The sequence below is a fragment of the Macaca fascicularis genome, chromosome 13, assembly GCF_037993035.2.
Source record: "Macaca fascicularis isolate 582-1 chromosome 13, T2T-MFA8v1.1".
NCBI classification, from domain to species: domain Eukaryota; kingdom Metazoa; phylum Chordata; class Mammalia; order Primates; family Cercopithecidae; genus Macaca; species Macaca fascicularis.
In genome coordinates, this window is record NC_088387.1 from 98,551,210 (window position 1) to 98,576,024 (window position 24,815).

At 49.1% G+C, this 24,815-nt stretch overlaps 2 protein-coding genes across 9 annotated transcripts in view; one reads left to right on the forward strand and one right to left on the reverse strand.

Annotated features, from left to right (window-relative positions):
- ATAD2B (ATPase family AAA domain containing 2B) overlaps positions 1–13,277 on the forward strand; it is a 213,570-nt gene extending 200,293 nt beyond the window's left edge. For 2 of the 5 annotated variants that reach the window (XM_065527661.2, XM_065527660.2), the window contains exon 29: positions 13,114–13,277. In XM_065527661.2, coding sequence (XP_065383733.1) covers positions 13,114–13,158 — 45 coding nt within the window. In that variant the 3' untranslated portion in view covers positions 13,159–13,277. The remainder of the gene's footprint in view (positions 1–13,113) is intronic. The other 3 variants (XM_065527663.2, XM_074012230.1, XM_065527659.2) reach the window with 2 other exon arrangements.
- KLHL29 (kelch like family member 29) overlaps positions 7,814–24,815 on the reverse strand; it is a 324,637-nt gene continuing 307,635 nt past the window's right edge. For 2 of the 4 annotated variants that reach the window (XM_005576453.4, XM_045369708.3), the window contains 7 exons: positions 23,286–23,545; positions 20,986–21,184; positions 20,674–20,856; positions 20,294–20,474; positions 13,380–13,573; positions 12,897–13,041; positions 7,814–9,972 (listed from right to left, as the gene is read on the reverse strand). In XM_005576453.4, coding sequence (XP_005576510.1) covers positions 9,789–9,972; positions 12,897–13,041; positions 13,380–13,573; positions 20,294–20,474; positions 20,674–20,856; positions 20,986–21,184; positions 23,286–23,545 — 1,346 coding nt within the window. In that variant the 3' untranslated portion in view covers positions 7,814–9,788. Of the gene's footprint in view, positions 9,973–12,896; positions 13,042–13,379; positions 13,574–18,893; positions 19,535–20,293; positions 20,475–20,673; positions 20,857–20,985; positions 21,185–23,285; positions 23,546–24,815 lie in introns of those variants that run through there. The other 2 variants (XM_074012236.1, XM_065527664.2) reach the window with 1 other exon arrangement.

A 24,815-nucleotide genomic window follows, 5' to 3' on the forward strand; every position in this document is an offset into this window, starting at 1 on the left:
TCACGGGAGAGAAGTGAAGATTAGCACAGTCACTGATGGAAATAGGAAAGAGAGCTATCTGAGAGTAAGGTGAGGGCACAGTTGGGGGTGGGGGCCATGTATTCATGGTGGCACCAGCACCAGTCTGTGTGAATATGGGCTTTTCCCCCTGCTTGCAACTGTCACCCCAAATGAAACATCAGAGGAGGCTGAAAGTTGAATTAAGTTAGTATTGAAGTTTTGTCTTGTTTATCCAACAGAAAGACGACAATGTTAGGAAAGTCAGATAATTTAGGGGAGAAGAATTCCATTCTTGGGAAGTGAAACCAGGGTGGGGCTGCTAAATTCGGAGGCAATGGAAAGGATCAAGAAACTGAATGTCTCTAATGAAACTAAAGAGCAAATGTAGTTGTAGACCTTGTGAACGTGCTGGATGGAGGCCTGCCAGAGATTTTGTGGGTAACAACAACAGCAACAACAACGAAAGGTCCCACGTTAGGTGCGGGCTAATATACCTGATCTCTGTAAATTTTTAGATGCCCTGGAATTTCCAATTTCTCAGCAAATGGTAAATCAGTAAACCTTGCCTGTGTATCATCACAGCAGTTTAAGAGCCACAAAGAAGATCATAGGCTCAAGAAACTTTGCAAGTATTCCTGAAAATACATAAATAGCCCTAGTCATATGTCTATAATATGGTATCTACATAGAGCACAGAGCTTTTCTAACATTTTCACTGTGGCAACAAAGCAAAGTTAATTTTGATATGAGATAATACTCCTTCTAAACATTGTGTATGGTTACCCTTATAGCTGAACATTTCTTGAGAAAGTGTTGGAAATTAATTACAAATTTCTATTTTAGCCTTTTAATGAGTGCAAGTATTTTAACAAGACTTTGCAAACAGAACATCCCTTTAGAAAGAAATGTGACAATCTGCAGTAACATTATACTTAGTATGTTACTGAAATAAAGGCTATTTGTGGTGGGGAGTCTCAACTTATGTCACATATTTAATGGAAACATCAGTAAGCTGTCAGCTCTGTAGTTTATCATACTTTAATAAAGAAATTTAACAGATTATGTTTAAGATGGAGCAAAGAAAGGAGTAATTGCCTATCACACTGTAAAAAATCAGTTACAGATCTTTGGAATGTTTCTTTACACTAATTTCCACATTGTTTGAACTTCAGTGTTTAACCACAGAAACAGAAAATCAACCCTACGTTCTCAAGATTTTATGGCTAGAATTGGATGCGACTTTGGCTGTCTATTAATACCAATGTTAATCTAAATACAAATATTAAAACAAATTTTATGCTTTAATATGTTTTTTTTTTTTTTGAGACAAAGTCTTGCTCTGTCACCCAGGCTGGAGTGCACTGGCGTGATCTCGGCTCACTGCAAGCTCTGCCCTCTGGGTTCATGCCATTCTTCTGCCTCAGCCTCTTGAGTAGCTGGGACTACAGACACCCACCACCACGCCGGGCTAATTTTTTGTATTTTTAGTCGAGATGGGGTTTCACCATGTCAACCAGGATGGTCTCGATCTCCTGACCTTGTGATATGCCCACCTTGGCCTCCCAAAGTGCTGGGATTACAGGCATAAGCCACCATGCCTGGCCTTTAATATGATATTTTAATGATAATACTGGAGTTAATGTGAAAGTTTTCAATGCTTAAATATAGGTGGGACAAATGACTGATTTCTCTATTCTTTGCTGCAGGTGACTTAAAAAGATTGTCATGTTCAAAATTAACAAAATATAAAATATCTAAGAGCCTTTTCCAGAAATTGTCGGGTCACACTTTTGCAGCTGTCATTGGATATGTGGGTTGGGTGTTTTAGTTTATATGTAGAGTAGTTATTGTAGGTGTGTGTATTGGAATTTTTTCAATTAAAAATATTACAGTATGAGTAGAGAGAGACTGAAGTCTTCTGGACAGATGATTCCTATGAAACATTTTTGAGACAGAGTCTTGCTCTGTCACTCAGGCTGGAGTGCAGTGGTACAATCTTGGCTCACTGTAGCCTCCGCCTCCTGGGTTTAAGTGATTCTCCTGCCTCAGCCTCCTGAGTAGCTGGGATTACAAGCATGTACCACCACGCCTGGCTAATTTTTGCATTTTTAGTAGAGACAGGGTTTCACCATGTTGGCCAAGCTGGTCTTGAACTCCTGACCTCAAGTGATTCACCTGCCTTGACCTCCCAAAGTGCTGGGATTATAGGTGTGAGCCACTGTGCCTGGACCCTCTATCAATTTTTCTTAAGAAATATTTTGAGAATTCTAAATTAGAATTTGCTTCTGAGTCTTCACAAGATTACAATTACTTTCTGTTTTGCTTCTTTCAGGAATGAGGGCAGAATGTGTTGACCTCAAAATTCCATGATTATTTGAGCTTGTGTCATAATTTAGAAGAGAAGAAAACTTCGGGTTGGGGATAATGGCCAGATACATTGGGAAAACTCTGCCTTTTCTATCCAGTTTAGTAAAGTTAGAGTGACTGTTAGTCTGTTTTTGATTCTGAGAAATCTGCAGTAAAAAAACCTATTTAACCTTGATAAACCCAGCATTTCCCAAATTTATTTAATCTCAAAACCTTGTATATCACTGTTCGTAGCAGCATTATTAATAATACCCAAAATGTAGAAATAACCCAAATGTTCAATAACTGATGAATGGATAAACAAAATGTATTCATTTTTGTATATATCCATTGTGTGTATCTGTATAGTGGAATAGTATGGAGCCATAAAAGAATGAAATGCTGACATATGTTCCAGCATGGATGAACCTTGAGAACACTTTGTTAAGTGAAAGAAGCCAGAAACACAAGGCCAAGTATTGTATGATTCCATTTTTATGAAACATTTGCAGTGGGCAATCCACAGAGACAGAAAGTAAATTAGTGGTTGTTCAGGGTTAGGGGTGAGGGAGAATGAGGAGTATGCTAATGGGTACAGGTTTCTTTTTGGGGTAATGAAAGTGTTCTGCAATTAGTGGTTATTGTTGCTCAATTAGTGAATATACTGAAAAATCACTTTAAAAGGGTGAAGTGTATGGTATGTGAATTATATGTCAGTAAAGCTGTTACTTAAAAAAAAATCCATAAAAAAGGGGTTATAGCAACAATTAGGGCAAGAAGTGATAAGGGTTTAAAAATAAGGCAGTGGTGATAGAAAGGGACTGGAGAATTTAGGGGGTGACTTGAAGAGCATCAGTGACTGATTTATACTCACAGGAATGTAAAGTCCCAGGGCTAACACCCTAAGGAGACAGTGCTCATGGGTCCTCTGGTGCCCAGGTTTGCATTTGAGCAGTGGCCAGCTTCACCGAGAATGAAGGAATTCCGTACACAGAGTGAATGAAAACCCTTTAACTAAAACTTCTTATGGCAAAAACTGCCACTACTTGTGCACAAACCTAATACTTCTTCAGTCATCTGTAGACTGCAGGGCTGGCTACAGCAGCATACTCGCTTATACTTTTTCAGGTGCTGTCGCCAATGGAGTTGGGGTAATCTGGCTGGCGCTGCGCACCAGGGTGAGGCGGCCCACGGTGGGAGGTGGAAAAGGCAGCCTTTCCGACCTAGTATGAGCCACTCAAAGGCTGTGCTCATTTTCTAGGAGGAAACACACCCAAATGACCTGCATATGTTCCAGAGTGGGCAGCAGGGCATATGCATGGCAAGTTTGGATGGTAAACACACATTCTTGGAGTCTTATTTTTTTTTGTAAAGAGATCCATGGGATTCCTCTGTGTCTCCTCCCAACAGCACATCTCACTCTTTTTACCATTGTATGAAAACAGCAGGCTTCTTGGAGTTGAGTCCTTATGTTATTCAGCTCCTTGACCCAGCTGGGAAAACTTTCTGTATCCTTGGATGCCAAAGTCATGATATTCCCTTTGGGACCAAGGCTGCTGTGGTCACGCTGTTCTCTCCTCTCCTCTGCTCTCCCAGGCCGGGGTTGTGGTTCCACAAGAATGTGAGGAACTCCTTGAGAGTCCATCACACAGTGCAGGCTCACAGCAGGAGTTTCTAATGAGGCGGCAGTGGATGGTCTGACATCTCAGTGAGTGGACTCTTTCCTTACCTCAGTCCCAGGTTTTCTGTTTAAAGCCAAAGCCTTCATTATGTTGCTGAGACTCTTACCAGGTGTTTTTAAAAGCACTTATAAAGAGGACTTTTTAACAGAGCTGAATGTCTATCCCATTCACAGAGTTCTCTGTTTCCTTATTACGGATTTTTGAGGTAGCTTGGGGAAGAGGATTGTGCCTTAAAAACTCCAGGCAGATTTGGAGGGGCTGTGTAGTGGGAGCTCCTGGAGTCTCACTGAGCTGGGTTTGAAGGCTGAGATGCTGTAAACCTGCTCTCTGCTTAAGGTCTCAGGGCTCCGCGGCCTCATGCCTGCAGTGGGGATGACCATCCTGTGCAAAACTGTAATGAGCATGAAACTCAACAGTGTACATAGAGCACTTGGGGCACGGCCTAACTATAACCGGGCAAGCCACTTTTCTGAGACTGTTTCCTCTTCTTAAAGGGTGAAGAGGCCCTATGCCTTTATGGTAGTTGAGAGGATAGAATGAGTTAATGTGTGTAATTATGTTATATACATACATTAAGGTTCAATTAGAGGAGACGTACAGGGATCTTAATAACCCATTCCAGAGTTTTAGCACGAATACATGGCAGCATATTTTTTATTTGTAATTCTCTTTGCTACTTGATAGTGAACCCTCTCCAACTTCTCCATTGCTTGTGGTACCCAAAATAGGAGATGATCTTCACAAAAGAGAATCTCAGACTGAAATTCTGGGGAAACGGCCAGACGCAGTGGCTCACTCCTGTAATCCCAGCATTTTGGGATTGTGAGGTGGGTGAATCACCTGAGGTCAGGAGTTCAAGACCAGTCTGGCCAACATAGTAAAACCCCCATCTCTACTAAAAATACAAAAATTAGCTGGACGTGGTGGCAGGGGCTTGTAAACGTGGGAGGCTGAGGCAGGAGAATCGCTTGAACCCGGGAGGCGGAGGTTGCAATGAGCCAAGATCATGCCATTGCACTCCAGCTTGGGCGACAGAGAGAGACTCTGTCTCCAAAAAAAAAAAAAAAAGAAAAAAGAAAAAAAATTCTGGGGAAAGATTACTCTCTGTCCCTCACTACCCATTTTTTAAAATAATGTCATTATAGAAATTCTGGACGAGAAAGAAGAAAAATTGCCCACAATTCCATGAATACAACTAATAGTTTTTTTTTTCTGACTGCAAATCTGGTCATTAAAAATATACATATCTTACCTATCTTTAGATGTGTATCTTATATATCTTTATATACATATATCACATACCCACAATCATATAAAAATATACATTGTTTTCCCTTTTCTAAGTGTTTTCCATATGGTGGCATGTCTTTAGTATTACCTGTCTCACGGACACAGCACTTCATGCTGCCAGTGCTTAGCACAGTGTCGGGCATGTTGTTAGTGTCAGTAAATGAGAGCAAGTTATTGTGATGGTTATCCCTCAGCATCCACAGGGGATTGGTTCCTGGACCCCCAGGGATACCAAAACCCTGGATGCTCAAGTCCCTGATATTAAATGGGGTAGTATTTGCATATAACCTCTGCACATCCTCCAGTGTACGTTAAATCATCTCTAGATTACTTATAATACCTAATACAACGTAAAGGCAATGTAGATGGTTGTTACACTATACTGTTTTTTCATTTGTATTAGTCTGTATTGGTTTTTTGCCCCCCAAGTTTTTCCATGCATGGTTGGTTGAATCTGGATGGGAAACCTGTGGATACGGAGGGCAGCTGTGTATGACTCATAGTTTTATGATTTCCTCATGGATGCTCAGAGTGGATTCACCAGGTCAGGTGTGAATGCTCCTGTGGCTCCTGATACCTGGCCCCTGCCTCACTGCTCTCTAAAAGTGCTGTTTTGGTTGACAGAACCCTTCACTGCTCACGGGGTTCACAGCTCATGAGCACTTGGAGTCTCTCTCCCCCTCATTTGTCTGAGGTTTGGGGAGCTAATCTAGTAGCTAAAAGATGTTACTACCTCATTGTTATGATTTTCATATTTAACAACTACCATTGTTGAGCTTTTTTGTTGTATGTTTACTGGCAACGTTTCTTCTTTGTTAGGTCTGTTTAAGACCTATTCTCTTCAACTGTTGGAATCACTTAGCCTTTTCTTATTGAATTACATGGGTTCTTTAATAAAGATACAAATCCTTTGTCATATAGACTGCAAATATTTTTCTTGACTGTTCTCTTCTTACTTTGGCTATGGGTTTTAAAAAAATCATACAGATGCATAATGTGAACCATGTCCTGTTTGTAGCCACCACAGTGAACTTTTTCACTATCCATGTCAGCTCTGATGGTTGCACCTGGACCCTCCCCTTTTCTCACAGACTCCTGATATAGTGGACATACATGGCTTTTATGGCAAAATGCAGTTTATTCACCCACCCCCCGTCCCTGAGTTAAGTCTGAAATACACAGACTCTTCATAGACTCAGAGAACATGTTTCTCTTGATTTAGGGAAATGAGGTAGACAGGAAAGGAGTTAACAGGACGATTGCTTGATTTTTGTCTCAAGTTATAATTTCAGCTCTTCATGACTGGCATCCTCTAGACATTCTCCATCCTTTAGGACTGAAGGTATCACTGGAAATATTTATTTGACAAGAGTATGGTCCACTCATCATAAAGCCTCGGCCAAGTTCTCTCAACATCTCCCTCTCTCACCTACCCTGACCACTGCCTTCCGATTTTTTTTTTTTTTTGGCAAGGAGACCCTTAGTCTTGGTGAGATTTGTGGATTAATGGTGTGAGGCTCTTCACAGGGATGACAAAGCTGGCCAATCTGCCTTCTGTGAATCTGTGAAATCTAAACTTCTTTCCTTGCCAGAGGATAGGCACTCCCATCTGGTGCTCTACCTTTTCTTCCTGGGGAGCCTGGCATGGAGTCCTTAGCATAGCAAGACAGGTCTATACAGCAGCCTAGAGAGCAGCCCCAGCCATGACTGAAGAAGGCAGTGAGGCCCCCTGACTGGATTTTAGGATAGGATGGAAATCACCCTGGCTGGGCGCAGTGGCTCATGCCTGTAAGCCCAGCACTTTGGGAGGCCGAGGCGGGCGGATCACCTGAGGTTGGGAGTTTGAGACCACCCTGACCAACATGGAGAATGTTGGTCTCTACTAAAAATACAAAATTAGCCGGGTGTGGTGGCACAGGCTTGTAATCCCAGCTACTCAGGAAGCTGAGGCAGGAGAATCGCTTGAACCTGGGAGGCAGAGGTTGTGGTGAGCCTGAGATTGCGCCATTGCACTCCAGCTTGGGCAACAAGAGTGAAACTCCATCTCAAAAAAAAAAAAAAAGAAAAGAAATCACCCTGTATTCCTCTTCCTAGAGAAAGTGTGTTGCGTCTCTTCTTAGGCTCATGAGCTGGAATTGCCATGTGGCTCTAAGTCGGTCCCCAGCACAGGAGTGATACCAGTGGGAAGCTAACAGTTTTGAAGCTTTCAGTTGCACAGGTGTAATAAGAAGAGCACTTCAATGAAAGAAAGAGCCTCAGAGTCAGTGTCAGCGTGTTTGCAAGTCCCTTTCAACTTTGACCTTCAATTGTCTTTTCTTCTTGGCTTTTCAACTCTAAACCTTCCCTCAATATGGAGTCCTATCCTTTCTAATCATCAAGATCTGCACTAAAGTCTATAAGAGAACCCGTACAGCTGATATATGAGGGGTAGAACAGGTTTTGCATCCCTGTGGCAGGATGATGGCACACAAAGATTACGCTGGCTTCCAAGTCTAGATCTATAAATATATTTATTATAATATAACAAGAACTTAACAATAAACATATACTATGTACAATACCATTACAGAGAACCCTGTTTTATATCATTCACAGAAATAGCCAGTTTTGCTCCAGTGTGATAGATGAGGAGAGAAACGGAATTTCAATGTCATCTGTGTTGAGTCTCGCTGACCACTAGAACCTCCTTTGGAGGCAGACGCACACCAATGCTAACATTAGCCCTGCCCCAGGCAGTTAGGAATTTGTGCTCCAGTCCTTGGGTTCACACTTGCACCCTGTTTGACATAAATACTTTAAATGACATACAATGTATGTAGTTTTGTGCTTATTACTTTTTAAAATAATAAATAATATTAAAAACTGCATAACGAAGCTCGGTATCTTGTCCAAGTGGGAGCCACACTCGTAGTGCTAGAAGTTGATGCCCAGCATTAGAACTGGAATTTTGTGTCATCAAATACTAAAAGATGGAAAGCATGTCCTGTCTTTTTCTCTTATAAATGGTTATCATCATGAAACGATGGCAAGTTGACTTCCCAGATATAAAAGTGGTAAATGTGTATTTGGTACCAACTTCAACTCAACAGCGCAGTGGTGGCGGTGGTGGCGGCAGCATTCTTCCTGCCCTGGAATGGAAACTGTTGACCGTGTGAGGTTTGAGGGGCTAAGGACTAGCGGGAAGGCCTTTCCCTTTTGAGCCACGGTGTGACCTCCCTCCTGGCTTCCCTTTTCTCAGGTTCATATGTGACAAGAAGAGTGGTTCTGCTCATGCCCTCAGGCCTTGCTGCCATGGCTCCACTAAGAAGGCTGTCCCCATCCTGAGAGCTCTTGCGGCAGGTGCCTTAATATATAGCTATGAATATCAAAAATAGTCTCCTGTGCTTTATAGATGCTTATTCTCCCTCCTTCCCTTCCCACTGGCCTGGGTCCTCAGCTTGACCTCATGGAGGGAGCTGGGCCGGTGTCCTGAGCCAGAACCGGGCTCCTTCTAGAGCAGACTCTTCTTCCTTGGGCACAGCTTTTATGGGGCTGTCTGGGAGTTACTTTTTCTAAAAATAAAATGGGGGCATTGCCCACCCCAGGAGAGATCCTCTATTCTGCACATAGAAAAATGAGAGCAAAAGCCCCCCTCTGGCACTACCTACAAAGAGCTTTGGGAATTCCCACAACATTATCCCTCTTGTGGCCTGCTTCTCCTCTCAGTACTTAAAAATAGCCTTTTGTTTATCAAGAAAATGCCTCAGAAATCTAAATAATTCATACTGGGTAAGAGAAAGCTAGCGCAATCACTTTGTCCTTCTCCAGCAAAAACACAGTAGAAAAACCTGTGAAGGACAGACCACTGTCCTCGCTCCCCGGCTCTCCCACGGCTGCCACCCCTGGCTCAGCGTGGGCAGCTGGGCTTCTCTTCGGCCCCAGTGGGGACCAGCAGCCTCCTAGGCCTTGTGATGATGCACAGTATTGTCCCTTGTTTTCTGTCGGCCACTGAAAGTGTAGATTGGTTAAAAAACAAAAGTAGGAATCAAAGTGATAAGGACACTTTGATCTTATTCCAAGAGAGCCTGATGCCTAATGTCGTCATAAGATAACTGATCTATGGTTGTTTAGGGATCAAGCTTGCTCTGTAGGAAGGAAAAGACGGCTTCTCTCTCCCAGTTGAAAAATATGTGAAACTCTATTGCACCTGGCAGAGCGGGTGCCCCTGTTCAGGGCAGGCGCCTGGTCAGGAGGCAGCCAGCCCCACAGTGGGATTGTGGTTCCTGCGGCTCCATGCATGGTGCCTCGGTTTCACCCAAAGGTGAGGATGATTTTCTACATTCAGTGTAGAGAATATTCAACATGTTGAGCGCAGTGAGTTCCTTGATTGTGTTTTGTTGGCCTCTTGTTGGTGTCGCTGGAAAATTATCATTGCGTGGCACTTGCCTCACCAGACTTGTCCACAGTCTTATCATGGGCTTTCTGCTGATGTCAGCCGCTTTGAATATATTTCTTTATCACGACGCAGCCGTGTCTGAAGACAGGGCAGGGCATGTGGGGGAGGAGGGTCCATGTGTTGGTTGTGGGCTCATAGGCCTCCATGTTGCCCAGTGCGGGCCCCTCACTGCTGACAATGCCTCCAGTTGCATAAATCTTGCCATCAAGCACCACGGCACTGTTGGGGGAAAGCAAGGACAGAGTTAGGCATTTCACTTCCAACTTGGCCCTGGAGATAGGTTCTCAACATCGTGTCCTGTTGTAGGTTGCCTGTGCCTTTTGCAAAAGTCATCTGGGATCTTGCTGCCCTTCTTTGCCCTCTGACCCGGGCTGACATGAAAAACACCTGTCCTCTAGGGCCAGTCAGGAAGCTGTGCTATGCCACCCTGCGAGCGGCAGAAGGCGCTCCCTCCCTGCCCCGCCAGAGTGACTAACCATGGCTGGGAGAGGAAAGATCTCTGTGCAGGCACTCAGCTCAGGTCACTGAGGCTTTCTGGAGTCTCTTTTGTGTGGCACACGCAGCCTTCCTACTGCTCAAATCAAATTGGGAACATGACTCACAAGAATGACGGGAGAGAATAATAAGGAGCTCAGCTGGAATTGAACGTCAGCCACTTGACTGGGAGCTCCACCTGCCAAGGTGCTCCTGTGTGACCTGGTGCTGCTGCCCACCCAGGATTGCAAGGGCCGAGCATGCTCTGCAGGGTGACCGATGGTTGTGCCTGGACCCCTTCCCTGTGTGACACTCACTGGCTTGCTCCTGTTGTCTCAGTCAGTTTCATCATGAGGGCTCAGCATCTGGCCCCTCTCTGCACTGACGGAATTCCTTAATGCATTTCAGCTACCTCTTTGCACTGACATCCACATCTTGTTACTGGCCCTGAATCTCTTTTAGCTAATGGCCATTTCTTCTTGGCTATTCCCTGACATTGGACACATACCTTTTCAAAGGCTCCACCCGTTTCTGAAATGTCTTAAAGAGGGACTTCTTACCAGACCCTGGAGCTTCTAGTCTTCTCTCCCTTAGTTTCATGCCATCTGGGGCCCTCATATTTTCCTTCTGTGGTGCACCTATTCCCTGATTCTCTTGCAAGACCTAGCTTAACTCTCCCATTTGCCATTAAGTCTTTCCCATTTTTTTTTTTTTTTGACATAGAGTCATGCTCTGTCACTCTGGCTGGAGTGTAGTGGTGTGATCTTGGCTCACTACAACCTCTGCCTGCCGGGTTCAAGCAATTCTCCTGCTTCAGCCTCCTGAGTAGCTGGGATTACAGGTGACTGTCACCACACCTGGCTAATTTTTGTATTTTTAGTAGAGACGGGGTTTCACCATGTTGGTCAGGCTGGTCTTGAACTCCTGACCTTGTGATCCATCTACTTCGGCCTCCCAAAGTGCTGGGATTACAGGCATGAGCCACCGCACCCAGCCTCTGTGTGTTTTTTTTTTTTTTTAAATATGGAGTTTCGCTCTTGTTGCTCAGGCTGGAGTGCAATGGTGCAATCTCACTGCAACCTCCTGGGTTCAAGCGATTCTCCTGCCTTAGCCTCCCAAGTAGCTGGGATTACGGGCATGTGTCACCACCCCAGCTAATTTTTGTATTGTTATTAGAGATGGGGTTTCACCATGTTGGCCAGGCTGGTCTCAAACTCCTGACTTTGTGAATCGTCCACCTCAGCCTCCCAAAGTGCTGGGATTACAGGCATGAGCCACCATACCTGGCCGTTTCCCATTCATTTCTAGTCTCAGAGGAGGTGCGGGCATCCTCCCAAGTGAAGCGTAATGCTCCAGTTGTCTGCATCAGTGGACAGGGCAGTCAGACTATGCTCTGCACACTGCCACCATTAGGGTATGTGACATGGAAGTATGGCTCAGGAATTGTAAAATCTCAGTCCAACAGGAGCTTAGCAGTTGTCTGGTCCAACTGCCTGTTTTACAGACAGAACTTCCCCAGAGAGGGGAAGGGATGTGTCCAAGGTCACTGACGTGCTAGTAGGTTGTATCTTTTCTAGCTATGCTACACAGACAATGGGCACTCAGTAAGTACTTCATGCTATTCCCACACTGAAGATTCTGCAGTTACCTCTGCAGAGGCACAAGATATCTTCAGGAAGCATCTGCTATGGGAGTCCTGACAATGGGGTTTCTGAGGCCCCCCTTTTTCTTTTTTTAGACGGAGTCTCGTTCTGTCACCCAGGCTGGAGTGCTGTGGCATGATCTCGGCTCACTGCAACCTCCGCCTCCCGGGTTCAAGCAATTCTCCTGCCTCAGCCTCCTGAGTAGCTGGGATTACAGGCACACACCACCACGCTTGGCAAATTTTTGTATTTTTAGTAGAGTCGGGGTTTTACCATGTTGGTCAGGCTGGTCTCGAACTCCTGATCTCAAGTTATCCACCCACCTCGGCCTCCCAAAGTGCTGGGATTATAGACGTGAGCCACTGTGCCCGGCCTTGGGGCCCCTTCTTATTCCTTGTTCCTCTTAGTCCAGGAAAGGATGGGGTTGGAAGAGCAGGGACTGGTGTCTCATTGCCACAGGGCCAGGAAGCCTGGGGACCGAGCCACACTTGGCCCTCTACCTTCTCTGCCTGCAGGGGCAGATTTCTGTGTGCTTTTACCCAGTCAGCCTTTGGGACTCTGAGCCCCAAGCACAGCTCCCAAGGCCATCAGGATCATTCATGCTGTCAGAGCATTCCCCCAAGAAATCACTTGTCCCTGTAGGGCATCACACTGGCCTGGCACTGCTCTGGCCTGGCACTGCCTCCCGTCTGTGATGGGGCAGGTGGTCCTGGGGGAAGCAGACCTCACCTCTCACTGAGAACAGGGTAGCCTTGATGCCTTCAGGAAATAGTTCCTTTCTGCTGGAGCTGGGGTCAGCTGGAGCCCTGGGGATAGGCTCCTGGGCCAGAGGCTGCTGTGGGCTGCTCTGGGTGCTCCACCCTACTGGTCTGGGCTAATGCCCACTCCTGTGGTTGGATGGGGAGGGCCACTGCTCTGGGCCTGGGAATCATTATGGTCACTGAATGGTGGGAAATCATTGTGGTCACACCCCTCCTCCTCCCGCTCCTCCGTCCCAGCCCTAACCAAGGTGCCACAGCCTCTCACCTGCAAAACTGGCGAGAGTGGTTCATGTTTGGGCCCGCCTTAATGTTTCCTTTCTCAGGGTCGTAGATGGTGGTGGCTCTGGCATAAGCCCCGCCCAGGATGAAAACGAAGCCATTGAGTGTGACAGCGGGGGCATACTTGTTGTCTGTGAGGAGAGCAGAGCAGGCAGGTCACGGCATCTTGTCTTGGACTTCCCTCTCCTTTTCTTTCCCAGCAGACCCTCCAGGGAAGGAAGCTGGAAAGACTTCCAACAAGTGACTGACTGGCCTGGAGACAGGTCTGGGGCCCAGGGGAACCTGGAGCCTTGACTCACTTGCCCTTCTCCAGACACCTGAACTGGGGGCTCAGCAACTCCTGCCACCCTCTAGATCTGGGTCTGCAGAGCTGTTGGGCTTAGCCTGACTTCTGGGCATGGATACTGAACAAATCAGCGAGGCAGGGGTGCGACCCTGGCCCTGGGCTGAGGACACCACTGGTTCTCACCAATCATTGGGGACTCGATGAAGCTCCACGTGTTGGTCTGAGGAACGTAAGACTGGAGGACACCGGCAGCTCGGCCTGCCTCATTCACCCCACCAAACACGTAGATCTTGCCACCACACACTGTGGCTGCAGCAGAGTGCACTGCCTTGGGCAGAGGGGCCACGGCCTCCCATTGGTTTGTGATGGTGTCATACCTGCAGGAGAGGAGAAAAAGAGCCCAGGGTCAAGATGGACCTTGCGCGGGGCAGAGGTCACAGGCAAGGGCAGCAGACTACCATTTGCTCCTTGCCCTCAGCATGGCCAGCATAGCCTGAGATCACACAGCGATGGGAGGTACTGCGATGAGACACTCAAGGCCTTGTAGGGTCTGGTCCAAATTAGCCCTCTCAGCCTTCCTCTGGAACATCAGTGGGCTCTTTCTGCCTGTGGCAGCCTCTGCAGAATTCCTGTCACCATCCCGTTGCTCACACAGTGCTCCCCTCCTCTCTATCCAGCTCAATCCTGCCCTTGCATTTGGCAATGCTGCACTGAGCATGTGCTTTATAGCTAGGCCCTGGGCTGGAAACTGGAGAAATGTGCTGGATGAAGTACCATTCCTGCCCTCAAGGCACTTATGGCCTCATGAAGAAGGCAAGCCAAATAAAACACACAAAGAACAATTACATGCAGGATGCTGAGTGGTCTGAAGGCGAGAAACCCAAGGTGCACATGGCAGGGAGCACCCAGCAGCTCCAATAGGTCATATTAGCTTCCTAGAGGTGCCGATAACCAGGCTGGGCCTTGAAGGGTGAATAAGCTACTAGCTAGGTGGATGGGAAGCAGGGCTGAGCGGGCACAGGGAAAGCATTACAGGTGAAGGGAGAGCAGTAGGCAAAGGTGGCATTTTGGGAGAATTTAGAGTACAGACAGTCCCCGACTTACGATTTTTCAACTTTATGATGGTGCAAAACGATTGCAATTTTGATGTAATGTGCAGTGTTCAATAAAATCCATGAGATATTTGACATTTTATTATAAAATAGGCTTTGTGTTAGATGCTCTTGCCCAGCTGTAGGCTAATGTAAGTGTTCAGAGCATGTTTAAGGTAAGCTGGCTAAACTATGATGTTCAGTAGGGCAGGTGTATTAGATGTATTTTTGATTTACAATATTTTCAACTTTTAATGAGTTTATCAGGAAATAACCCCATCGTCAGTCAAGGTGCTTCCATAGTATGGAATGGCTGGAAGTGGGGGTTAGTTAAAAAGGGCCAGGGGTTAGTTAAAAAGTTAAAAGTTAGAAGTGGGGGTTAGTTAAAAAGTTAAAAAGGGCCAGGTGCGGTGGCTCATGCCTGTAATCCCAGCACTTTGAGAGGCCGAGGCGGGTGGATCACCTGAGTTTGATCACCTGAGTTGAGTCGAGAGTTTGAGACCAGCCTGACCAACATGGAGAAACACCGTCTCTACTAAAAATCCAAAAAAAAAAAAAAAGAAAAAAAAAATTAGCTGGGCGTGGTGGCACATGCCTGTAATCCCAGCTACTCCAGAGGCTGAGGCAGGAGAACTGCTGAAACCTGGGAGGCAGAGGCTGCGGTGAACCAAGGTTGCGCCATTACACTCCAGCCTGGGCAACAAGAGCAAAACTCTGTCTCAAAAAAACAAAAACAAAAACAAAATGGCCATGTGTGCAAAGCTAAGGGAGTTGGGCTTTATCTAGAGTGCAGTGGGTGAAGGTTTGTTTGTTTGAGACAGGGTCTTGCTCTGTCGCCCAGGCTAGAATGCAGCAGCATGGTCACAGCTCACTGCAGCCTTGATCTTCTGGTCTTAAGCAATTCTCCCACCTCAGCCTCCTGAGTAGCTGGGACTACAGGTGTGCAGCATCATGCCTGGCTAATTTTTTGATTTTTCATAGAGATGAGGTCTCCCTATGTTGCCCAGGCTGGTCTTGAACCCTTGAGCTTAAGCAATCCTCCCACCTTGGCCTCCTAAAGTGCTGGGATTACAGATGTGAGCCACAGTGCCTGGCTGTCCTGAAGGTTTTAAGCAGGGAAATAATGTGATCAAATTTGGCCTCTAGAGAGATCACTGTGTCTGCAGGGTGGAGTATGTCCTGGAGTGAGGAGGTCAGAAGCAGGGAGACTAGTTAGACTAATCTGCATAAGAAATTTGGTGAGATGCGACAGTGCCTGGGACCAAGGGATGACAAGAGTATGAGGACACAGGAACAGAAGGAGAGGCAAATGGGTGTGGCTGCTCATTGGTGAGATGCTGGTGCTAAAGGAGACAGTTGCCAAGAATGGTTCAGGGTCTGGCTTGGGAGACTGGTGGATGGTGACACTACTGGTGGGATGGGGAGGTTGAGGGAGGAGGGTGATTTCAGTTTTTTTCACAGGAAATTTACAGTATTTGTGGGCAACAGACTGGGGATGTGCAGCAGACAGTCAGATATTTGGGTGTGGATTAAAATATTCAGCTGTGGGATCTCTGGCACAAAGCTGGAAATGGAAGCTCAGGAGTGCGTTGGGGAGATGTGAAGTGCGTGGGGGCTGAGGACAAACTGGGGAAATGCAGCCTTTAAGAGGGGAGCTGAGAGGTATCCTCGGAGGGCAGCCAAGGTCCCAACAGCGAGTGAGTGGCTATGCCCCCAAAGGCGAGGGCTTCAAGGATGGAGGATGGAATCTCCAGCAGGCCACTGCTCTGTAGTCAAGGGCACTTCAACTGGAACAAGAGGTGCAGAAGCCATTTGTGTCGGTGGAGACCGTGGGTGTAGACTTCTTTTGGAAGAAACTTAGCTATGAAGAGGCATAGAAGGTAGGACCTAGAAAAGAATCCGGAGCTGAGAGGGGTCAATGGAATGCTGATGAATGTTTAACAGCCAGCTCTCTAGGGAAAACGTGATGGTTTGCAGCATTTGCTGGTTTCTGTGATGTCACTCCTCCCACTTGGTTGATTTCAAGCTACCATAGGGATGTTGCTGAACATGGAGTTGGAAAGAGATGTGCTGTGGCCACCATTCTCTGGAATCTCCTCCCTGGAGAGGTGCAATGGGCATATATAAACCTCAAGGCCCAAGAGAGCAGTAAAATGTAGTAAAAAATTAGGAAGTGATGAATTGTGAGTATGAATTACCTTTGTTTTTAATATTGTGTACATAATTTTTAATAATTAGAAATTGTTAAATTTTTGTGGTTAACAACTGGCTCAGAGTTCCTGTAATTTTAACATTCAGATCTCACGAGCCAGTGAAAAACAGGTCTTGTTTTAACTTTTAAGGGGAATGTTTACTTGTGTGTATGTACGTGCTAAAATAGGAAGGAGTCCAACTGGATAGTGAAAGATTAAGTGTATATGAAAGAGAGGGGAGAGCTGATGATGGAAGCTTTCAGGAGGTGGATGCAAATGGAATCCAAAGTGTGGAGGGAATGTGGAGTCCATTTGCACAGGAGAAAGGAAGTCAAGGATGGCACGAGTGTAGCTGTATTTGCAGGAGTGACCACAGGAAGGTGAGCAAGTTCTTGACTGATGGCTCCATTTTCTTTGTGAAGCAGGAGTCAGGGTTGACCAAAGTAGTGGAGGAGTCTGTAGGGTCAGCTCTCTGAGGAGAGAGGTCAAGACAAGAAATAACTGCTCTTGAGAGTGGGAGAAAGTGCTAAAGAAGGAAACCCAGAAAGGCTGCCTTGTAGCGTGAAGGAGCCAGTAGCAGATGGGGGCCTTCCCTTCCCGCGTGGTGGGGCCAGTGTGTTGTGGAGTGGGATTTCCTCCATCACCATTCAGCCCCCAAGGCTGGGCGCCGAGAATGCAAACGGTTGGATTGAACAGATCTGCTGATGTGGGGTGCAGGACAAAGCAGCAGAGGAAGAGGATGAAATGACAACATGAGTTCCAGACAAGATGGGAGAAAGGACAACAGGAGGCAGCTGCTGGGAAAAGCAGACTTGAGGTTCAGCAGCCTAGCCAGGTCACTGGGAGGTTTGAGGTCTTCATGGGGAAGCTGGAATATTGGTCCTCAGTGTTTCTGTTGGGTTCCTTGGGGGCTGCTCTCCCAACTCCAGTTGCCTCCATACTTAGGCCCTCCCAGCAGGGGACACATCTACCACCCACCACGCTGCTCACTGTTCGGTGAGTGCCTGGATGCAACTTGAGGCCTGGGCATGGCGTGCTGTGCCACCAGGGTTGGGTCTGTCCCCAGCACATCTTTCCTGGGAGGCACACGGGGCCTGCTTTCTTTCTGTGAGCCTCGGTCACAGCCCAGAGCCCCAGGAAGCTGGCCTCCCAGAGCCCGTGCGTCTGCCTCCAAGCGAGGGTGATATGACGTCCAGTTCTGTACTTGGATTTGAGAAGAGGCTGGAATGTCTCAAAGGGCAGCAGTGGGGCAGATTCAATTAAGCCCCAGACGAATGACATGTGGCTTATATGCAATGGAGTAAGTGTCTTTTTGGACAGTGTCAGAAGTTCAGATATCTGCTTTTTAAGCCAATATGGCAGGGCTCCAAAGAGCTCCTGCAGAAGGAGCTGGGAGACAGTGGAAGATTATGTGGCTGTTAGTCCTCAGTCTTTCAGTATGATGGCACATTGCACCAAATGTGAATTTCCTGAGAGCTTGTTATTCCAGGTGGCTGATTGCCAAGCCATGAGCCCTCCCGTCAGCTCAATCTGTCAGCTTCCTGCTTGAGAAGGATATGCTAATGACATGCAAATGACCCCGCCGAGTGAGGCGCTCTGCTATCATTTATCCAGTAACCACAGCGACTGCAATATATTGCTATAAAATATTAGACCCAGTTATTTATATAATGATATAATACAGGTTTGTCTATTGCGCTGTTGTCTTAATCTATAATTATATAATCTTGCTCTATTTCTGTAATACCGTAATGTAATATAATTATAATGCACCATATATCTCATTCATTATCAATATAATAGCCATTTGTACCATTAGTGCTTCCTGGGGAACAAAGCACCCTCGTGTCTATCCCCATTACCCTGACCTTCCTGTCACCCTGAATTCTCATCATTGCCACTGTGTGCCACAGAAAGCAACTCACCCGAAGGGGGTCTAGCTACACTTCTTGGAAAGCAGTGAGTGCTCCTTTGCCTGCACCCTCCAACCAACTTGCATGCACACTGCCCAGGGGTCTTCAAGCCTGCACTACCCCTGCAAGGATAGCTGGCAGAGTCCGGTGGGCTGAGGAAGGGCTCAGGGCCCTTCAGGGCACCCTTTCGTCCTGGATGGCTCCATCATCTCTTGGGGCTCCCGGGGTGGTCTTGCTCACACCGTGCCCATGCTGACCTTTCACGGCCAGAAGTAAGGCCTCGCCCCCCAGGGAAGGCCCTAACAGGCAACCCCTGGGCCTTGCAGACTGCTCCAGGACCCCAGAAAAGCTGAGCTTGTCTCACTGCTTAGTTGGTACATTTGATCCTTGAACAAATCTCTATATTTATCAACAAGTATAAGTTTGCAAAATGAGTAATCAGTGTCTTAGGAGATTAAAAATAGCTGACAAAAGCAAGACAGAATGACGGATCCAGCTCAGTTTACTCCTACAGAGAAAATGTCTCCTTTTTCATGTATTTATTATTGGATGACAAATGATCGGAAGCGGATGCTTCCAGAATGCTTGGGGTATGCATAGCTGGGCAGTGGGTCACACTGAAGGCCGCCAGCACCGGGGCCAACCCAGGTCCAGCAACAGCGCTAATATCCTCATCATCACCCAGGAATGCCCACGATTGCCAGATCAATAGGACAATTAAATGTTGTTACTGAGCTGTCTCTGGGCTCCACTTGGGGGAGTTAAAAGCCCACAATGAGCATTCAGAGCCTGTCTCACTCTGTAAGCCATCTTTGCTGTAACATTTGTCAAGTGTCCAATTAGCCACCAAGGGGGAAAAATACAAATTGAGGGGTATGTGTGGCTTCATAGGCAACATGATGTCCCACGGGAAGATGTGCTTTCTGGTGGCACGTGGCGGTGGGGGTGGTGGGCTCAGGTGCAGGAAGGGCTCTGGCGATCTTAGCTGTCTCCCCTGGGTTGTGCTTTGGGCCAGGTCAGCCTGATGGGTTACCCTCCAGGCACTAGTTTCTCCAAAAGCAGGACTAAGCTTCCATTCTGCTGCCTGACGAAGCTTCCTGAGCTCTTCCCCCAGGCGTCCGTTCTGTGTAAGAACAGTCTCCCTGGCTCAAGGGAAAAGGATTTTGTATTCTCACCTGGAAGCACGCGCTTCAGCCCACACCCCTCATGCCTGTATCTAACCCTCCACAATGGCCTCGGGAGGAAGCCAGCCAGGGACTCCCAGCAGAGGGCAGGTTCACACACGTGGTCCTTTGGCTTTTTTCTTCTGGAAAGTTCTAGAGGGTTGGCAAGAATGTGCTCCCTAAATTGCTTAGTTTGTGTGCAGTGGCCTTTCCCTGTATTATGAACAGATGTCCTAGTATGTGTGTGGCTGGAGGGAGGAAGGGAGCTCCCTGGTGTAGGACCCCCGCTTGGCAGGACAAGGAGGCACTGCCACCGGCATGACCCGCATTTTAAAAATTGCTTCCAGCTTTGCCCGAAACCCCAGTGGTCTCTGGGCTGGTGCTCATGTGCAGGGTGTTCCCTGACTGCCTGGCCGGGAGGGTCTGGCTCATCCCAGGTCTTCTGCAACTGGATCTTGGGCCTCCAGCTTGTCTGACACCTAAATGGGCTGTCGGGACAGAAGCGCCCCATCTCCCATCTCAGCGACTGCAAAGGTGACACAGATGTCCTCCCGCCTGCTTGTACCCCACACCCTGGTGCCCCCTGGTGCTATGATTGAAGAGCCTGGGATGACTGCCCTTATGAATGGTCCAGGCTCTGCTCCATCGCCACTGAGTGGGTGTCAGGAGGTACAGTGATGTGATTTCAGTTCTTGGTGAGCATAGAGCATGCCCCTGTCCTGACCATGGCCTCATTACCTCTCCACGTGGTCCACGTTGCCCGCCACGCCAAGTCCCCCGAGGGTGTAAATCTTCCCATCGTAGACGAGGCTATTGTGCCGACAGCGGGGGACTGTCATTCTGGAGACGAGGTTCCAGTTATCAAGCAGGGACATGTAGCACCAGACATCAGCCAGCGTCACCCCTGATTCCATCCCACCTGGAGGCAGTGTGGGAGGCAGAGAGAGCAGGCGGGGTGAGGAGGGGCCTGGGGTCAGCAAGCCCAGCCCCAGGGGCAGAGGAAGCCTTCATCTGCAAAGTAGACACTTCTGGGCTGCAGCCTTCCTCGGCCCTGACATGGGGAGCAGTCTCCTTGGGATCCCCATGCCTGGTCCCGCCCCAGCCCCGGGGGGCCTCACCTGAGAGGTAGATGTTGTCCCCGGCACTCACTACACTGAAGAACTCGCGGTCGTAGAAGGGCAGCGAGGCTAAGGGGTACCACTTGTTGTTCTGCGGGTTCCAGCAGGTGACGGCCACCAGCGAGCGCTGGGTCATCCCCACCATCTGACGGCCCCCAACCAGGACGATGACCTCAGCCACACCTGCAGGGACATGGATGGGCACCCTTGGGACACACCCGAAGACTGTCGGCATCTGTGCCTGGCACCTCACTGGGACCACTGAGCCTAAGACACTGCTTCTGGGGAGGTTCGGGGCGTGCCCCTTCAAACCTGCGGAGAGGCGTGGCCGGGTTCTGGGCGTCTGCATCTCCTGGCGGGCGTGGGGCAGCATATGGTATCGTTTGGCCTCGTTCACCAGGTCCCGGCAGGCTTCTGATGACTTGATCAGCTCTTCATTGTCAACCACATTGAGCAGATAGCTGGGGTGGATGAAGGGGAGGCGGACCACGGCCAGAAGCTCGGCTGCATACTGCAGGGTAAAGGAGACATGGAATCTTCTTAGACTAGCAAGAGAGAGCCACCTCCTGGAAGGAAAGAAACGGTGTGTGGCTGCACAAGAACGCGTAATTCCAGGCTGTGTCGGGCTTGGGAGTGTAGATGTTCTGCCAGCCTAGACAGAGGTAAAGGGAGGTACTGTTAGCTGGAGGTGTGGAGGGGAGGGCAGGGAGCACAGGGATGGGGAGGGGAGGCTGGCAGGCAGCAGCCAGCCCTGCAGGAGTGGGAGCACCTGTTCATCCCCCCAGCACCCCATTCTCGCACTCCACCCTGGGCCGTGGACCCCCGCTGCAGATCAGGCCACTGGGGGTAGGGGCGGGGTGGTTAAAATGAGGAAGACACGATTATTAAAGAGCCGTGAGTATGGCAAGGACTCAGGAACAGGTGGGAGGACCCACGAAAGCTTCAAGAAGATGGCGACTGTTGAGCTTGCCAAGTTCCAGCCGTGGAAGCCTGTGTCTCCCCAGCACCGAAAACTGTTTCAGTGGTGTCCCACGTCCCACGGCCTCAAACTGTCACCCTGCACTGAGGAGGTTTCAGAAGCTCACTTGAATCTCCCCTCCTAACAGACTCTGCTCATCACTCCACTTTCGTTTTATCCCATGAGTAACTGGCGACCACCATAGGCCAGGCATGAAGCTCATCACTGGGGGTACAAGGACCAATGCGACCCAGTCTCTGACCTCAAGGGGTACACAGTTTAAAGGGAGGGGATCTGCTACAAAAAATTCACGGGGGGCAAGAGGAGGGTGTAGTGAGGGTTTGTAGTGGATGCAGGAGTAAGAGGTTTTGCAGAGGGAGTGGCGTCTGGATGGGGTATGCAAAATGGGCAGACTTCTGCCAGGCACAAGGTGGAGGGGAGGGCGGACATTTGAAGCCTGTGTAGAGGTGTCAGAGAGTGAAAGAGAATGGTGCGTCTGGAGAATTGTATGGGGTTTATTCTTACGAGATGCAACAGGATTTTGTTGAGGAGGCATTTAGGGAGACAGGGAGAAGTGAGAGGAGAGAGGCTGGGGAGGCCGGCTCATGCTCAACAAGGACGGCACAGTTTCCCCTGCGGAGTCGATCAGGCAACTGACGAGGGTTTTGAGCAGACGGATGAGATGTTCAGTGTGCTTTTAGAGAGACCGCTCAGGCTGGAGGGTGGAAAATGGATTTGGAGGGAGCAAGACAGAGGCAGGGAAACCACTTAGGAGGTGCTGCAGTAATCCTGGCGAGAGGAGGAAGGTCTCGATGGGGAGAGGGAAGTCGATTCACTTAAAGGGGAGGAAGGAGGCAGGAACGAGCGCTGTGTAGCCAAATGGCTGTGGGCGACATGGAAGAAGATAGGCTTCAGTTTTGGGGACCAGGCGTGGCTGAAATCAGGAGCACAGGAAGAAGTGTAGGCTTTGGGCTTGGTGAATTAGATGGATCTGCGGGACATTCTGCTGGAGAGGCCCAGAAGGCCACTGAGCAGAGGGGTCTGGAGCTCAGGAGAGGGTTCTGAGCCCGAGACACAGATCTGGGAGTCATAGGGAATTGTGGCCGTCACTGTTATTAGCTGCCCCATCTAACTTCCTACCTCTGAAAAGAAACCCTGCTTTCCCACCTGATCTGAGGACCCCTTTCTCCGGGGCTCAGTGGCTAGGTCTGGGGCAGGAGCCCTCTCTGTATCCTCTGTTTATCCAACACAGTCTCCCCAGGACCTCACATTCTCCCCCTTCCTGAGTACAGAGGTTTCCATTTGGTCCATCAGGGGCTGTCCGTCCCCTCAACAACTGGAGCAGGTGTGGGCTCCTCCAGCTGGGTCCGTGTTCCTGGGAGCCCCAGAGCCCCCTGGCTCAGGCACCCACTTCTCCCTGCAGAGTGCAGGTGCTGCGGCTCTTGGCCCACTTGGGTCTCCTTTGGGGTGGAATGCCAGCCCTTGAGGATCCTTTGGTGACTGGGTTCTCATCTCTCTGCCCTCCCTTCTCCTCTCTGCCACTCAGGGGGAGCAGGACAAGGAAAGTTCACTTCCTTCACCCTTGATGCAGACCCCATTGCTGCAGCGGGAGCCCAAACCCAGAGAGAAGGGGCGGGGGCAGGGCAGGCCCCACCTGTGTGCGTGTCGCGGGGTCCTTCTTGATCCACTTGATGACCGTCTCATACACCAGCTCCTCGGCCTTGGTGTTGAGGCTGTCGTTAGAGACGTAGGCAATGAAGTCGTCCTTGGAGATGCTGAGGATCTCCTCCTGGGCGGCCACTTCGGGGAAGATCTGCAGTGCGAAGGCCTTGGCCATGTGGTAGAGCTCGCTGCACTGCATGGCCTCAGCCATGGCCAGCACACCCAGGCAGTTGCTGGCCGTCAGCTGCTTCTCTGGGGACAAGAGCACAGGGCCACTGAGCCAAGGGCCTTGGAAGCAGTTTCCACCTGTTCCCATCGCTGTCACCCTGGATCCTTCTCTGAACCCACATCCTGGGGACCCTGCCTCCAGCATTCAGAGTCCCTGCAGGCCCCCTTCCTGGGTGTCTGGAGCCTTCGATCCTTCTCCTGGGTTCTCCCTTATCCCATCTCATGCTGATTCCCAGGGGCCTCCCTCTGTGTGTACAGGTCCTGGCAGAAGGACCGAGACTGGGAGACATGGAGTGTGAGTCCTGCTCAGAGCCTAGGCCTGGGCTGGGGCCAGGAGTCACACTGTCGCTGAGGTTGAGGGTAGCACTGAGGCTTACAGCATCTTCCATGTTGTATGTCTTTCATGCCAGGCATGTCTGCGGTCCCAGACTCCTTCGTTAAGCTGTGTCAGCTGTAGTGCCCCTTGTCCACCTCCCAGCTTCTTGCATAGGCTTCTGCCCCACCCAATCTGGCCGGCTAGGCTCTGGGGTCCATCTGGCCAGCTCTCCTGGGCTTAGTGGCTAGGTCCAGGGTGGGAGCCATCTCCATACCCTGTTTACCCAATACTGTCCCTCCCAGGACCTCACACTCTTCCCCCCTTCATGCTAGTAGTTCTTCCAGCCTAGGTGTGTCTGGGTTCTTGGAGGCCTATCTGTGTGTGAGCCTCATCGCTGCCGTGGTTCCCGGCACTTCGAGACTGCCTGGTCCCCCTCTGTCCTCACGGATCTGCCCCATCGCTAGGCTGGGCTCTGGCTTTCTGTCTGCACTCCATACCCCAGGCCACTGGTTCTTTGGGGGCTTTCGTCTTTGTCCCTCCCTCACCTTGCCGTCGCCCATGCGGGGCAGCATCAAGTGTAAAGGCAGCATGTTGTTTGGCTCAGGGACCCCCCGGGAGCTCCTGACAGTCCCCATCCTGGGCAGCAGACATGGGTACTCAAGGGACAGTTCAGATGTCTAGGCCTGGGCATACATCTGGGGCAGCCCAGGTATGAATAAGGTAAAGGGAAAGCAAGTTTGGGCTGCTTTGTTCCGGGTCTAGAGAACAGGGCGGTGAGGCCAGGGCCACGGCCTCTCCCCACAAGCAGAGCACGTGCACAGCCCTCATGGTACCATTTGTTCCCACAAGGCCTGGCGGGGCACAGTGTGCCTCTCCCACCTACAGAGAAATGACACAGAATCCCCTTCATTTCATGCCAGGGAAAGAGTCTTTGCATGTGTATCCAAATTACCATCTTAAAACAGCCCTGCCAAACCC